Source organism: Ranitomeya imitator, chromosome 5 (genome assembly GCF_032444005.1).
Source record: "Ranitomeya imitator isolate aRanImi1 chromosome 5, aRanImi1.pri, whole genome shotgun sequence".
NCBI lineage: Eukaryota > Metazoa > Chordata > Amphibia > Anura > Dendrobatidae > Ranitomeya > Ranitomeya imitator.
In genome coordinates, this window is record NC_091286.1 from 710,333,479 (window position 1) to 710,351,675 (window position 18,197).

At 47.3% G+C, this 18,197-nt stretch overlaps 1 protein-coding gene across 3 annotated transcripts in view; it reads left to right on the plus strand.

Moving 5' to 3' along the window:
• LOC138638924 (oocyte zinc finger protein XlCOF8.4-like) overlaps positions 1-18,197 on the plus strand; it is a 95,114-nt gene that overhangs the window by 46,509 nt on the left and 30,408 nt on the right. For all 3 annotated transcript variants that reach the window (XM_069728677.1, XM_069728675.1, XM_069728678.1), the window contains exon 3: positions 2,585-2,764. In XM_069728677.1, coding sequence (XP_069584778.1) covers positions 2,585-2,764 — 180 coding nt within the window. The remainder of the gene's footprint in view (positions 1-2,584; positions 2,765-18,197) is intronic.

Below are 18,197 nucleotides of genomic sequence, written 5' to 3' on the forward strand. Positions count from 1 at the left end.
CGCATGAATCTGCAGTACTACTCATATGGTAAATAGTTGCAAGTCACACTTATGTATGTGATGGGCAAGCTGATTGTGAGCATCAGAGGTTGAGGTCCGAAGGCTTATGCCTTTATTATGGATGCAACGCCTGGACCTCAACCTCAATGATACTCACATATGCATTATAGACAAATCTGTAGATTTAGACTCATAATTTGCATTTCTAAAACCAAGAATAATACAAGTAGATTGTATAGTTTCCTTGAACTCGAGCTGGAAAAACATTTGAGCTCTTCTGAAAGCAGCTGAAGTCGGCTGATTGAAAAGGGAGATGTCTGTCATTACCTCATCAGCGTACAGGGGAGGCAGTCCTGTGTCGAAACTAGAGCTGGGGGTTACGGATATTCCCCTGCCATCACCAATCTGTGACGGAGCTTACACAGTCACAGCTCTCTCGCGCCCCCCTTACCCTGAGGTCCGTCCGGGAACTGCATCAAGGATAAGTAGACGCCAGAGAGGCTGCCCTGTTACGAACTGGTTATCGAGGCACTCTGTAGTGAAGGCAGTATATATATCACCAGGACGGTTATATATCTATATATATCTCCAGTTTGTCACTGCCAGGATCCCCCAATAACACCAGGACAGTATGCTGCCACCAGTTCCTCGTTAGATAAAAGCCCAATCCGTTAACAAGCTTATATAGGGTCAGAAACCAGCCCCAGGTAGCATATAAATACTAGCTTGGGATTCGAAATAAAAGAGCAACCCAAAATCAATTGCTATTTTAATTGCTGAAAGGGGCACTAGATGATATAAATTTATTATTATTTATTTATATAGCAGCATTGATTCCATGGTGCTGTACATGAGAAGGGGTTACATACAACTTACAGATATCACTTACAGTAAGCAAACTAACAATTACAGACTGATGCAGCGGGACGAGGACCCTGCCCTTGCGGGCTTACATTCTACAGGATGGTGGGGAAGGAGACAATAGGTTGAGGGTTGCAGGAGCTTCGGTGTTGGTGAGGCAGTAGCTTGGGTAGTGGTGAGGAGGCAGCTGGGTCAGTGCAGTCTGTAGGCTTTCCTGAAGAGGTGGGTTTTCAGGTTCCGTCTGAAGGATCGGAATGTGGTTGATAGTCGGACGTGTTGGGGCAAAGAATTCCAGAGGATGGAGGATATTCAGGAGAAGTCTTGAAGGTGGTTGGGTGAGGAGCGAATAAGTGTGGAGAAGAGTAGGAGGTCTTGGGAGGACCGGAGATTACGTGAGGGAAGATATCTGGAGATTAGTTCAGAGATAAATGGAGGAGACAGGTTGTGGATGGCTTTGTAGGTCAGGATTAGTAATTTGAACTGGATACGCTGAGGGAATGGGAGCCAGTGAAGAGATTTGCAGAGGGGAAGCAGATGAGTAGTGAGGAGAGAGATGAATTAGTCGGGCAGCAGAGTTAAGGATGGACTGGAGAGGTGCAAGGAAGGCCACAAAAAAGGATGTTGCAGTAGTCGAGGCAGGAGATAAGGGCATGCGCAAACATTTTAGTAGATTGACGGTTGAGGAAAGGACTGATTCTGGAGATATTTTTGAGCTGGAGGCGACAGGAGGTGGAAAGAGCTTGGATGTGCGGTTTGAAGGACCGGGCAGAGTCAAGGATTACTCCGAGGCAGCGGACTTCCTTTACAGGGGAAAGCGTGATGTCGTTAATTGCGATAGATAGGTCAGGTAAGGAAAATCTTTGAGATGGAGGAAAGATGATGCGTTCAGATTTGTCCACATTGAGTTTGAGGAAGCGGGAGAAGGAGGAGGATATGGCTGATACACTCCGGGACTCTGGACAGTAGAGAGGTGACGACTGGGCCAGAAAGGTAGATCTGAGTGTCATCAGCATATAGGTGGTACTGGAATCCATGGGATATATATATATATATATATATATATATATATATATATATATATATATATATATATATGTAATGTACAGATAAAAGTAGGGTACAGGTATGGGATTGCAGTTAACTGTATGTGTCAAGTGTCAAGTTAACGTTGTGTCAAGCTACCATTCCATATAGCACGTGGGCCCCAGGGAAGCTCTTGAGTCCACAGGTACTTTCTTAGTTTCTGGTCCATCTCCAATGGTGATGTGGCGTGGTTCCATGGCATGGCATGGTGTATTGGACTTAACCCTGAGATGCACGGTACTCTCATAATTCATCTCTAGGTGTCGCTGCCCAACTGTCTACTCCTTCCATTGATACCTGATTGATATTGGCAGCCTAGCCCAAAAGACAGCAGGGGGTCCAAGCTCTGTTCCTCCTCGCCTTAATTAACATGTAGCCCCTAATTCTCTGGCCATATGGCATGTTCCTGTTCTTTTGGGAATTTGTATACTTATCCCATGGGTGGGAGCCACAATTGGGCCTGAATTAATAAATCCAAATTTCTTGTCTCCCTCCTCCCTCACAGGCCCTCATTACCTCATTGGCGTACAGGAGAATTGGCTGCTGTTGCGTTGTCAGTTATCTCAGTACAACAGGATCACAATCTACTGTATACCAAGGGAGAAATAATAGTCAGTTCTCTGTGTCTCTTAATCAACAGGATTACACAATAGTGAGGAAGACATCAAGTGACTGTGCGACCCCTATTATCCATCTCCATGAGTCCAGAGGTGGGAAAAGAAGCCAGAAACTCAACACAAAATCTCCTCCACGCTCCCTGGTGCACGACAAGAAGATCCTAGAACTCACCAATAGGATCACTGAGCTGCTGACTGGAGAGGTGACTGCTGGGAGATAATACAGTATACACTGGAGGATTCTGGGTGATGAGAGGAGACTGCTGGGAGATTATACAGTGTACACTGGAGGATTCTGGGTGATGAGAGGTGACTGCTGGGAGATTATACAGTGCACACTGGAGGATTCTGGGAGATGAGAGGACATTGCTGGGAGATTATACAGTGTACACTGGAGGATTCTGGGTGATGAGAGGAGACTGCTGGGAGATTATACAGTGTACACTGGAGGATTCTGGGTGATGAGAGGAGACTGCTGGGAGATTATACAATATACAATGGAGGATTCTGGGTGATGAGGAGACTGCTGGGAGATTATACAGTATACACTGGAGGATTCTGGGAGATGAGAGGAGACTGCTGGGAGATTATACAGTATACACTGGAGGATTCTGGGAGATGAGAGGACACTGCTGGGAGATTATACAGTATACACTGGAGGATTCTGGGTGATGAGGAGACTGCTGGGAGATTATACAGTGTACACTGGAGGATTCTGGGTGATGAGGAGACTGCTGGGAGATTATACAGTATACACTGGAGGATTCTGGGAGATGAGAGGAGACTGCTGGGAGATTATACAGTATACACTGGAGGATTCTGGGTGATGGGAGGAGACTGCTGGGAGATTATACAGTATACACTGGAGGATTCTGGGAGATGAGAGGACACTGCTGGGAGATTATACAGTGTACACTGGAGGATTCTGGGTGATGAGGAGACTGCTGGGAGATTATACAGTATACACTGGAGGATTCTGGGAGATGAGAGGAGACTGCTGGGAGATTATACAGTGTACACTGGAGGATTCTGGGTGATGAGGAGACTGCTGGGAGATTATACAGTATACACTGGAGGATTCTGGGAGATGAGAGGAGACTGCTGGGAGATTATACAGTATACACTGGAGGATTCTGGGTGATGAGAGGAGACTGCGGGGAGATTATACAGTGTACACTGGAGGATTCTGGGTGATGAGAGGAGACTGCTGGGAGATTATACAGTGTACACTGGAGGATTCTGGGTGATGTGAGGAGACTGCTGGGAGATTATACAGTATACACTGGAGGATTCTGGGTGATGAGAGGAGACTGCTGGGAGATTATACAGTATACACTGGAGGATTCTGGGTAATGAGAGGAGACTGCTGGGAGATTATACAGTATACACTGGAGGATTCTGGGTGATGGGATGAGACTGCTGGGATATTATACAGTATACACTGGAGGATTCTGGGTGATGGGAGGAGACTGCTGGGAGATTATACAGTATATACTGGAGGATTCTGGGTGATGAGAGGAGACTGCTGGGAGATTATACAGTATACACTGGAGGATTCTGGGTAATGAGAGGAGACTGCTGGGAGATTATACAGTATATACTGGAGGATTCTGGGTGATGAGAGGAGACTGCTGGGAGATTATACAGTATACACTGGAGGATTCTGGGTGATGGGAGGAGACTGCTAGGAGATTATACAGTATACAGTGGAGGATTCTGGGTGATGAGAGGAGACTGCTGGGAGATTATACAGTATACACTGAAGGATTCTGGGTGATGAGAGGAGACTGCTGGGAGATTATACAGTATACACTGGAGGATTCTGGGTGATGGGATGAGACTGCTGGGATATTATACAGTATACACTGGAGGATTCTGGGTGATGGGAGGAGACTGCTGGGAGATTATACAGTATATACTGGAGGATTCTGGGTGATGAGAGGAGACTGCTGGGAGATTATACAGTATACACTGGAGGATTCTGGGTGATGGGAGGAGACTGCTGGGAGATTATACAGTATACAGTGGAGGATTCTGGGTGATGAGAGGAGACTGCTGGGAGATTATACAGTATACACTGAAGGATTCTGGGTGATGAGAGGAGACTGCTGGGAGATTATACAGTATACACTGGAGGATTCTGGGTGATGGGAGGAGACTGCTGGGAGATTATACAGTATACAGTGGAGGATTCTGGGTGATGAGAGGAGACTGCTGGGAGATTATACAGTATACACTGGAGGATTCTGGGTGATGAGGAGACTCCTGGGAGATTGTACAGTGTACACTGGAGGATTCTGGGTGATGGGAGGAGACTGCTGGGAGATTATACAGTATACACTGGAGGATTCTGGGTGATGAGAGGAGGCTGCTGGGAGATTATACAATATACAATGGAGGATTCTGGGTGATGAGAGGAGGCTGCTGGGAGATTATACAATATACAATGGAGGATTCTGGGTGATGAGAGGAGACTGCTGGGAGATTATACAGTATACACTGGAGGATTCTGGGTGATGGGAGGAGACTGCTGGGAGATTATACAGTATACAGTGGAGGATTCTGGGTGATGAGAGGAGACTGCTGGGAGATTATACAGTATACACTGGAGTATTCTGGGTGATGAGACTCCTGGGAGATTGTACAGTGTACACTGGAGGATTCTGGGTGATGGGAGGAGACTGCTGGGAGATTATACAGTGTACACTGGAGGATTCTGGGTGATGTGAGGAGACTGCTGGGAGATTATACAGTATACACTGGAGGATTCTGGGTGATGAGAGGAGACTGCTGGGAGATTATGCAGTATACACTGGAGGATTCTGGGTGATGGGAGGAGACTGCTGGGAGATTATACAGTATACACTGGAGGATTCTGGGTGATGAGAGGAGACTGCTGGGAGATTATACAGTATACACTGGAGGATTCTGGGTGATGAGAGGAGACTGCTGGGAGATTATGCAGTATACACTGGAGGATTCTGGGTGATGGGAGGAGACTGCTGGGAGATTATACAGTATACACTGGAGGATTCTGGGTGATGTGAGGAGACTGCTGGGAGATTATACAGTATACACTGGAGGATTCTGGGTGATGAGAGGAGACTGCTGGGAGATTATGCAGTATACACTGGAGGATTCTGGGTGATGGGAGGAGACTGCTGGGAGATTATACAGTATACACTGGAGGATTCTGGGTGATGAGAGGAGACTGCTGGGAGATTATACAGTATACACTGGAGGATTCTGGGTGATGAGAGGAGACTGCTGGGAGATTATGCAGTATACACTGGAGGATTCTGGGTGATGGGAGGAGACTGCTGGGAGATTATACAGTATACACTGGAGGATTCTGGGTGATGAGAGGAGACTGCTGGGAGATTATACAGTATACAATGGAGGATTCTGGGTGATGAGAGGAGGCTGCTGGGAGATTATACAATATACAATGGAGGATTCTGGGTGATGAGAGGAGACTGCTGGGAGATTGTACAGTGTACACTGGAGGATTCTGGGTGATGAGAGGAGACTGCTGGGAGATTATACAGTATACACTGGAGGATTCTGGGTGATGGGAGGAGACTGCTGGGAGATTATACAGTATACACTGGAGGATTCTGGGTGATGAGAGGAGACTGCTGGGAGATTATACAGTGTACACTGGAGGATTCTGGGTGATGAGAGGAGACCGCTGGGAGATTATACAGTATACACTGGAGGATTCTGGGTGATGAGAAGAGACTGCTGGGAGATTATACAGTGTACACTGGAGGATTCTGGGTGATGAGAGGAGACTGCTGGGAGATTATTTAGTATACACTGGAGGATTCTGGGTGATGAGAGGAGACTGCTGGGAGATTATACAGTGTACACTGGAGGATTCTGGGTGATGAGAGGAGACTGCTGGGAGATTATTTAGTATACACTGGAGGATTCTGGGTGATGGGAGGAGACTGCTGGGAGATTATACAGTATATACTGGAGAATTCTGGGTGAGGAGAGGAGACTGCTGGGAGATTATACAGTATACACTGGAGGATTCTGGGTGATGAGAGGAGACTGCTGGGAGATTATACAGTATACACTGGAGGATTCTGGGTGATGAGAGGAGACTGCTGGGAGATTATACAGTATACACTGGAGGATTCTGGGTGATGAGAGGAGACTGCTGGGAGATTATACAGTATACACTGGAGGATTCTGGGTGATGAGACGAGAGGAGACTGCTGGGAGATTACACAGTATACACTGGAGGATTCTGGGTGATGAGAGGAGACTGCTGGGAGATTATACAGTATACACTGGAGGATTCTGGGTGATGAGGAGACTGCTGGGAGATTATACAGTATACACTGGAGGATTCTGGGTGATGAGATGAGAGGAGACTGCTGGGAGATTATACAGTATACACTGGAGGATTCTGGGTGATGAGAGGAGACTGCTGGGAGATTATACAGTATACACTGGAGGATTCTGGGTGAGGAGTGGAGACTGCTGGGAGATTATACAGTATACTCTGGAGGATTCTGGGTGATGAGAGGAGACTGCTGGGAGATTATACAGTATACACTGGAGGATTCTGGGTGATGAGAGGAGACTGCTGGGAGATTATACAGTATACACTGGAGGATTCTGGGTGATGAGAGGAGACTGCTGGGAGATTATACAGTATACACTGGAGGATTCTGGGTGATGAGAGGAGACTGCTGGGAGATTATACAGTATACACTGGAGGATTCTGGGTGATGAGAGGAGACTGCTGGGAGATTATACAGTATACACTGGAGGATTCTGGGTGATGAGAGGAGACTGCTGGGAGATTATACAGTATACACTGGAGGATTCTGGGTGATGTGAGGAGACTGCTGGGAGATTATACAGTATACACTGGAGGATTCTGGGGGATGAGAGGAGACTGCTGGGAGATTATACAGTGTACACTGAAGGATTCTGGGGGATGAGAGGAGACTGCTGGGAGATTATACAGAGTACACTAGAGGATTCTGGGTGATGAGGAGAGGAGACTGCTGGGAGATTATACAGTATACACTGGAGGATTCTGGGTGATGAGAGGAGGCTGCTGGGAGATTATACAGTATACACTGGAGGATTCTGGGTGATGAGAGGAGACTGCTGGGAGATTATACAGTATACACTGGAGGATTCTGGGTGATGAGCGGAGACTGCTGGGAGATTATACAGTATACACTGGAAGATTCTGGGTGATGAGACGAGCGGAGACTGCTGGGAGATTATTTAGTATACACTGGAGGATTCTGGGTGATGAGAGGAGACTACTGGGAGATTATACAGTATACACTGGAGGATTCTGGGTGATGAGAGGAGACTGCTGGGAGATTATACAGTATACACTGGAGGATTCTGGGTGATGAGAGGAGACTGCTGGGAGATTATACTGTGTACACTGGAGGATTCTGGGTGATGAGAGGAGACTGCTGGGAGATTATACAGTATACACTGGAGGATTCTGGGTGATGAGAGGAGACTGCTGGGAGATTATACAGTGTACACTGGAGGATTCTGGGTGATGAGAGGAGACTGCTGGGAGATTATACAGTGTACACTGGAGGATTCTGGGTGATGAGAGGAGACTGCTGGGAGATTATACAGTATACACTGGAGGATTCTGGGTGATGAGAGGAGACTGCTGGGAGATTATACAGTATACACTGGAGGATTCTGGGTGATGAGACGAGAGGAGACTGCTGGGAGATTATTTAGTATACACTGGAGGATTCTGGGTGATGAGAGGAGACTGCTGGGAGATTATACAGTATACACTGGAGGATTCTGGGTGATGTGAGGAGACTGCTGGGAGATTATACAGTATACACTGGAGGATTCTGGGGGATGAGAGGAGACTGCTGGGAGATTATACAGTGTACACTGAAGGATTCTGGGGGATGAGAGGAGACTGCTGGGAGATTATACAGAGTACACTAGAGGATTCTGGGTGATGAGGAGAGGAGACTGCTGGGAGATTATACAGTATACACTGGAGGATTCTGGGTGATGAGAGGAGGCTGCTGGGAGATTATACAGTATACACTGGAGGATTCTGGGTGATGAGAGGAGACTGCTGGGAGATTATACAGTATACACTGGAGGATTCTGGGTGATGAGCGGAGACTGCTGGGAGATTATACAGTATACACTGGAAGATTCTGGGTGATGAGACGAGCGGAGACTGCTGGGAGATTATTTAGTATACACTGGAGGATTCTGGGTGATGAGAGGAGACTACTGGGAGATTATACAGTATACACTGGAGGATTCTGGGTGATGAGAGGAGACTGCTGGGAGATTATACAGTATACACTGGAGGATTCTGGGTGATGAGAGGAGACTGCTGGGAGATTATACTGTGTACACTGGAGGATTCTGGGTGATGAGAGGAGACTGCTGGGAGATTATACAGTATACACTGGAGGATTCTGGGTGATGAGAGGAGACTGCTGGGAGATTATACAGTGTACACTGGAGGATTCTGGGTGATGAGAGGAGACTGCTGGGAGATTATACAGTGTACACTGGAGGATTCTGGGTGATGAGAGGAGACTGCTGGGAGATTATACAGTATACACTGGAGGATTCTGGGTGATGAGAGGAGACTGCTGGGAGATTATACAGTGTACACTGGAGGATTCTGGGTGATGAGAGGAGACTGCTGGGAGATTATACAGTGTACACTGGAGGATTCTGGGTGATGAGAGGAGACTGCTGGGAGATTATACAGTATACACTGGAGGATTCTGGGTGATGAGAGGAGACTGCTGGGAGATTATACAGTATACACTGGAGGATTCTGGGTGATGAGACGAGAGGAGACTGCTGGGAGATTATTTAGTATACACTGGAGGATTCTGGGTGATGAGAGGAGACTGCTGGGAGATTATACAGTATACACTGGAGGATTCTGGGTGATGTGAGGAGACTGCTGGGAGATTATACAGTATACACTGGAGGATTCTGGGGGATGAGAGGAGACTGCTGGGAGATTATACAGTGTACACTGAAGGATTCTGGGGGATGAGAGGAGACTGCTGGGAGATTATACAGAGTACACTAGAGGATTCTGGGTGATGAGGAGAGGAGACTGCTGGGAGATTATACAGTATACACTGGAGGATTCTGGGTGATGAGAGGAGACTACTGGGAGATTATACAGTATACACTGGAGGATTCTGGGTGATGAGAGGAGACTGCTGGGAGATTATACAGTATACACTGGAGGATTCTGGGTGATGAGAGGAGACTGCTGGGAGATTATACTGTGTACACTGGAGGATTCTGGGTGATGAGAGGAGACTGCTGGGAGATTATACAGTATACACTGGAGGATTCTGGGTGATGAGAGGAGACTGCTGGGAGATTATACAGTGTACACTGGAGGATTCTGGGTGATGAGAGGAGACTGCTGGGAGATTATACAGTGTACACTGGAGGATTCTGGGTGATGAGAGGAGACTGCTGGGAGATTATACAGTATACACTGGAGGATTCTGGGTGATGAGAGGAGACTGCTGGGAGATTATACAGTATACACTGGAGGATTCTGGGTGATGAGACGAGAGGAGACTGCTGGGAGATTATTTAGTATACACTGGAGGATTCTGGGTGATGAGAGGAGACTGCTGGGAGATTATACAGTATACACTGGAGGATTCCGGGTGATGAGAGGAGACTGCTGGGAGATTATACAGTGTACACTGGAGGATTCTGGGTGATGAGAGGAGACTGCTGGGAGATTATACAGTATACACTGGAGGATTCTGGGTGATGAGAGGAGACTGCTGGGAGATTATTTAGTATACACTGGAGGATTCTGGGTGATGAGAGGAGACTGCTGGGAGATTATTTAGTATACACTGGAGGATTCTGGGTGATGAGAGGAGACTACTGGGAGATTATACAGTGTACACTGGAGGATTCCGGGTGATGAGAGGAGACTGCTGGGAGATTATACAGTATACACTGGAGGATTCTGGGTGATGAGAGGAGACTACTGGGAGATTATACAGTATACACTGGAGGATTCTGGGTGATGAGAGGAGACTACTGGGAGATTATACAGTGTACACTGGAGGATTCCGGGTGATGAGAGGAGACTGCTGGGAGATTATTTAGTATACACTGGAGGATTCTGGGTGATGAGAGGAGACTGCTGGGAGATTATACAGTATACACTGGAGGATTCTGGGTGATGAGAGGAGACTGCTGGGAGATTATTTAGTATACACTGGAGGATTCTGGGTGATGGGAGGAGACTGCTGGGAGATTATACAGTATATACTGGAGAATTCTGGGTGAGGAGAGGAGACTGCTGGGAGATTATACAGTATACACTGGAGGATTCTGGGTGATGAGAGGAGACTGCTGGGAGATTATACAGTATACACTGGAGGATTCTGGGTGATGAGAGGAGACTGCTGGGAGATTATACAGTATACACTGGAGGATTCTGGGTGATGAGACGAGAGGAGACTGCTGGGAGATTACACAGTATACACTGGAGGATTCTGGGTGATGAGAGGAGACTGCTGGGAGATTATACAGTATACACTGGAGGATTCTGGGTGATGAGAGGAGACTGCTGGGAGATTATACAGTGTACACTGAAGGATTCTGGGGGATGAGAGGAGACTGCTGGGAGATTATACAGTATACACTGGAGGATTCTGGGTGATGAGAGGAGACTGCTGGGAGATTATACAGTGTACACTGGAGGATTCTGGGGGATGAGAGGAGACTGCTGGGAGACTATACAGTGTACACTGGAGGATTCTGGGTGATGAGAGGAGACTGCTGGGAGATTATACAGTGTACACTGGAGGATTCTGGGTGATGAGAGGAGACTGCTGGGAGATTATACAGTGTACACTGGAGGATTCTGGGGGATGAGAGGAGACTGCTGGGAGATTATACAGTATACACTGGAGGATTCTGGGGGATGAGAGGAGACTGCTGGGAGATTATACAGTGTACACTGGAGGATTCTGGGTGATGAGAGGAGACTGCTGGGAGATTATACAGTATACACTGGAGGATTTTGGGTGATGAGAGGAGACTGCTGGGAGATTATACAGTATACACTGGAGGATTCTGGTTGATGAGAGGAGAGGAGACTGCTGGGAGATTATGTAGTATGCACTGGAGGATTCTGGGTGATGAGGAGACTGCTGGGTGATTATACAGTATACACTGGAGGATTCTGGGTGATGGGAGGAGACTGCTGGGAGATTATACAGTATACACTGGAGGATTCTGGGAGATGAGAGGACACTGCTGGGAGATTATACAGTGTACACTGGAGGATTCTGGGTGATGAGGAGACTGCTGGGAGATTATACAGTATACACTGGAGGATTCTGGGAGATGAGAGGAGACTGCTGGGAGATTATACAGTATACACTGGAGGATTCTGGTTGATGAGAGGAGACTGCTGGGAGATTATACAGTATACACTGGAGGATTCTGGGTGATGAGAGGAGACTGCTGGGAGATTATACAGTGTACACTGGAGGATTCTGGGTGATGTGAGGAGACTGCTGGGAGATTATACAGTATACACTGGAGGATTCTGGGTGATGAGAGGAGACTGCTGGGAGATTATACAGTATATACTGGAGAATTCTGGGTGAGGAGAGGAGACTGCTGGGAGATTATACAGTATACACTGGAGGATTCTGGGTGATGAGAGGAGACTGCTGGGAGATTATACAGTATACACTGGAGGATTCTGGGAGATGAGAGGAGACTGCTGGGAGATTATACAGTGTACACTGGAGGATTCTGGGAGATGAGAGGAGACTGCTGGGAGATTATACAGTATACACTGGAGGATTCTGGGTGATGAGACTGCTGGGAGATTATACAGTATACACTGGAGGATTCTGGGTGAAGAGAGGAGACTGCTGGGAGATTATACAGTATACACTGGAGGATTCTGGGTGAAGAGAGGAGACTGCTGGGAGATTATACAGTATACACTGGAGGATTCTGGGTGATGAGAGGAGACTGCTGGGAGATTATACAGTATACACTGGAGGATTCTGGGTGATGGGAGGAGACTGCTGGGAGATTATATAGTATACACTGGAGGATTCTGGGTGATGAGGAGACTGCTGGGAGATTATACAGTATACACTGGAGGATTCTGGTTGATGAGAGGAGACTGCTGGGAGATTATACAGTAATACACTGGTTGATTCTGGGTGGTGAGAGGAGACTGCTGGGAGATTATACAGTACACTGGAGGATTCTGGGTGATGGGAGGAGACTGCTGGGAGATTATACAGTATACACTGGAGGATTCTGGGTGATGAGAGGAGAGGAGACTGCTGGGAGATTATGTAGTATGCACTGGAGGATTCTGGGTGATGAGGAGACTGCTGGGTGATTATACAGTATACACTGGATGATTCTGGGTGATGGGAGGAGACTGCTGGGAGATTATACAGTATACACTGGAGGATTCTGGGTGGTGAGAGGAGACTGCTGGGAGATTATACAGTATACACTGGAGGATTCTGGGTGATGAGGAGACTGCTGGGTGATTATACAGTGTACACTGGAGGATTCTGGGTGATGAGAGGAGACTGCTGGGAGATTATACAGTATACACTGGATGATTCTGGGTGATGGGAGGAGACTGCTGGGAGATTATACAGTATACAGTGGAGGATTCTGGGTGATGAGAGGAGACTGCTGGGAGATTATACAGTATACACTGGAGGATTCTGGGTGATGAGGAGACTCCTGGGAGATTGTACAGTGTACACTGGAGGATTCTGGGTGATGGGAGGAGACTGCTGGGAGATTATACAGTATACACTGGAGGATTCTGGGTGATGAGAGGAGGCTGCTGGGAGATTATACAATATACAATGGAGGATTCTGGGTGATGAGAGGAGGCTGCTGGGAGATTATACAGTATACACTGGAGGATTCTGGGTGATGAGAGGAGGCTGCTGGGAGATTATACAGTATACACTGGAGGATTCTGGGTGATGAGAGGAGACTGCTGGGAGATTATACAGTATACAATGGAGGATTCTGGGTGATGAGAGGAGACTGCTGGGAGATTATACAATATACAATGGAGGATTCTGGGTGATGAGAGGAGGCTGCTGGGAGATTATACAATATACAATGGAGGATTCTGGGTGATGAGAGGAGACTGCTGGGAGATTCTACAGTATACACTGGAGGATTCTGGGTGATGGGAGGAGACTGCTGGGATATTATACAGTATACACTGGAGGATTCTGGGTGATGGGAGGAGACTGCTGGGAGATTATACAGTATACAGTGGAGGATTCTGGGTGATGAGAGGAGACTGCTGGGAGATTATACAGTATACACTGGAGGATTCTGGGTGATGAGGAGACTCCTGGGAGATTGTACAGTGTACACTGGAGGATTCTGGGTGATGGGAGGAGACTGCTGGGAGATTATACAGTATACACTGGAGGATTCTGGGTGATGTGAGGAGACTGCTGGGAGATTATACAGTATACAATGGAGGATTCTGGGTGATGAGAGGAGGCTGCTGGGAGATTATACAATATACAATGGAGGATTCTGGGTGATGAGAGGAGACTGCTGGGAGATTGTACAGTGTACACTGGAGGATTCTGGGTGATGAGAGGAGACTGCTGGGAGATTATACAGTATACACTGGAGGATTCTGGGTGATGGGAGGAGACTGCTGGGAGATTATACAGTATACACTGGAGGATTCTGGGTGATGAGAGGAGACTGCTGGGAGATTATACAGTGTACACTGGAGGATTCTGGGTGATGAGAGGAGACTGCTGGGAGATTATTTAGTATACACTGGAGGATTCTGGGTGATGAGAGGAGACTGCTGGGAGATTATACAGTGCACACTGGAGGATTCTGGGTTATGAGAGGAGACTGCTGGGAGATTATTTAGTATACACTGGAGGATTCTGGGTGATGAGAGGAGACTGCTGGGAGATTATACAGTATACACTGGAGGATTCTGGGTGATGAGAGGAGACTGCTGGGAGATTATACAGTATACACTGGAGGATTCTGGGTGATGAGACGAGAGGAGACTGCCGGGAGATTACACAGTATACACTGGAGGATTCTGGGTGATGAGAGGAGACTGCTGGGAGATTATACAGTATACACTGGAGGATTCTGGGTGATGAGGAGACTGCTGGGAGATTATACAGTATACACTGGAGGATTCTGGGTGATGAGATGAGAGGAGACTGCTGGGAGATTATACAGTATACACTGGAGGATTCTGGGTGATGAGAGGAGACTGCTGGGAGATTATACAGTATACACTGGAGGATTCTGGGTGATGAGAGGAGACTGCTGGGAGATTATACAGTATACAGTGGAGGATTCTGGGTGATGAGAGGAGACTGCTGGGAGATTATACAGTATACACTGGAGGATTCTGGGTGATGAGAGGAGACTGCTGGGAGATTATACAGTATACACTGGAGGATTCTGGGTTATATGAGGAGACTGCTGGGAGATTATACAGTATACACTGGAGGATTCTGGGTGATGAGATGAGAGGAGACTGCTGGGAGATTATACAGTATACACTGGAGGATTCTGGGTGATGAGAGGAGACTGCTGGGAGATTATACAGTATACACTGGAGGATTCTGGGTGATGAGAGGAGACTGCTGGGAGATTATACAATATACACTGATTTTGGGTGATGTGAGGAGACTGCTGGGAGATTATACAGTATACACTGGAGGATTCTGGGGGATGAGAGGAGACTGCTGGGAGATTATACAGTGTACACTGAAGGATTCTGGGGGATGAGAGGAGACTGCTGGGAGATTATACAGTATACACTGGAGGATTCTGGGTGTTGAGAGGAGACTGCTGGGAGATTATACAGTGTACACTGGAGGATTCTGGGTGATGAGGCGAGAGGAGACTGCTGGGAGATTATACAGAGTACACTAGAGGATTCTGGGTGATGAGGAGAGGAGACTGCTGGGAGATTATACAGTGTACACTGGAGGATTCTGGGTGATGAGCGGAGACTGCTGGGAGATTATTTAGTATACACTGGAGGATTCTGGGTGATGAGAGGAGACTACTGGGAGATTATACAGTATACACTGGAGGATTCTGGGTGATGAGAGGAGACTGCTGGGAGATTATACAGTATACACTGGAGGATTCTGGGTGATGAGAGGAGACTGCTGGGAGATTATACAGTATACACTGGAGGATTCTGGGTGATGAGAGGAGACTGCTGGGAGATTATACAGAGTACACTAGAGGATTCTGGGTGATGGGAGGAGACTGCTGGGAGATTATACTGTGTACACTGGAGGATTCTGGGTGATGAGAGGAGACTGCTGGGAGATTATACAGTGTACACTGGAGGATTCTGGGTGATGAGAGGAGACTGCTGGGAGATTATACAGTGTACACTGGAGGATTCTGGGTGATGAGACGAGAGGAGACTGCTGGGAGATTATTTAGTATACACTGGAGGATTCTGGGTGATGAGAGGAGACTGCTGGGAGATTATACAGTATACACTGGAGGATTCTGGGTGATGAGACGAGAGGAGACTGCTGGGAGATTATTTAGTATACACTGGAGGATTCTGGGTGATGAGAGGAGACTGCTGGGAGATTATACAGTGTACACTGGAGGATTCTGGGTGATGAGAGGAGACTGCTGGGATATTATTTAGTATACACTGGAGGATTCTGGGTGATGAGAGGAGACTGCTGGGAGATTATACAGTATACACTGGAGGATTCTGGGTGATGAGAGGAGACTGCTGGGAGATTATTTAGTATACACTGGAGGATTCTGGGTGATGGGAGGAGACTGCTGGGAGATTATACAGTATATACTGGAGAATTCTGGGTGAGGAGAGGAGACTGCTGGGAGATTATACAGTATACACTGGAGGATTCTGGGTGATGAGAGGAGACTGCTGGGAGATTATACAGTATACACTGGAGGATTCTGGGTGATGAGAGGAGACTGCTGGGAGATTATACAGTATACACTGGAGGATTCTGGGTGATGAGAGGAGACTGCTGGGAGATTATACAGTATACACTGGAGAATTCTGGGTGATGAGACGAGAGGAGACTGCTGGGAGATTACACAGTATACACTGGAGGATTCTGGGTGATGAGAGGAGACTGCTGGGAGATTATACAGTATACACTGGAGGATTCTGGGTGATGAGAGGAGACTGCTGGGAGATTATACAGTATACACTGGAGGATTTTGGGTGATGTGAGGAGACTGCTGGGAGATTATACAGTATACACTGGAGGATTCTGGGTGATGAGAGGAGAGGAGACTGCTGGGAGATTATGTAGTATGCACTGGAGGATTCTGGGTGATGGGAGGAGACTGCTGGGAGATTATACAGTATACACTGGAGGATTGTGGGTGTTGAGAGGAGACTGCTGGGAGATTATACAGTATATACTGGAGGATTCTGGGTGATTATACAGTATACACTGGAGGATTCTGGGTGATGAGAGGAGACTGCTGGGAGATTATACAGTATACACTGGAGGATTCTGGGTGATGAGAGGAGACTGCTGGGAGATTATACAGTATACACTGGAGGATTCTGGGTGATGAGAGGAGACTGCTGGGAGATTATACAGTATACACTGGAGGATTCTGGGTGATGAGGAGACTGCTGGGAGATTATACAGTATACATTGGAGGATTCTGGGTGATGAGAGGAGACTGCTGGGAGATTATACAGTATACACTGGAGGATTCTGGGTGATGAGAGGAGACTGCTGGGAGATTATACAGTATACACTGGAGGATTCTGGGTGATGAGAGGAGACTGCTGGGGGATTATACAGTATACACTGGAGGATTCTGGGTTATATGAGGAGACTGCGGGGAGATTATACAGTATACACTGGAGGATTCTGGGTGATGAGAGGAGACTGCTGGGAGATTATACAGTATACACTGGAGGATTCTGGGTGATGAGAGGAGACTGCTGGGAGATTATACAATATACACTGGAGGATTCTGGGTGATGTGAGGAGACTGCTGGGAGATTATACAGTATACACTGGAGGATTCTAGGGGATGAGAGGAGACTGCTGGGAGATTATACAGTGTACACTGAAGGATTCTGGGGGATGAGAGGAGACTGCTGGGAGATTATACAGTATACACTGGAGGATTCTGGGTGATGAGAGGAGACTGCTGGGAGATTATACAGTGTACACTGGAGGATTCTGGGGGATGAGAGGAGACTGCTGGGAGATTATACAGTGTACACTGGAGGATTCTGGGTGATGAGAGGAGACTGCTGGGAGATTATACAGTGTACACTGGAGGATTCTGGGTGATGAGAGGAGACTGCTGGGAGATTATACAGTGTACACTGGAGGATTCTGGGGGATGAGAGGAGACTGCTGGGAGATTATACAGTATACACTGGAGGATTCTGGGGGATGAGAGGAGACTGCTGGGAGATTATACAGTGTACACTGGAGGATTCTGGGTGATGAGAGGAGACTGCTGGGAGATTATACAGTATACACTGGAGGATTTTGGGTGATGTGAGGAGACTGCTGGGAGATTATACAGTATACA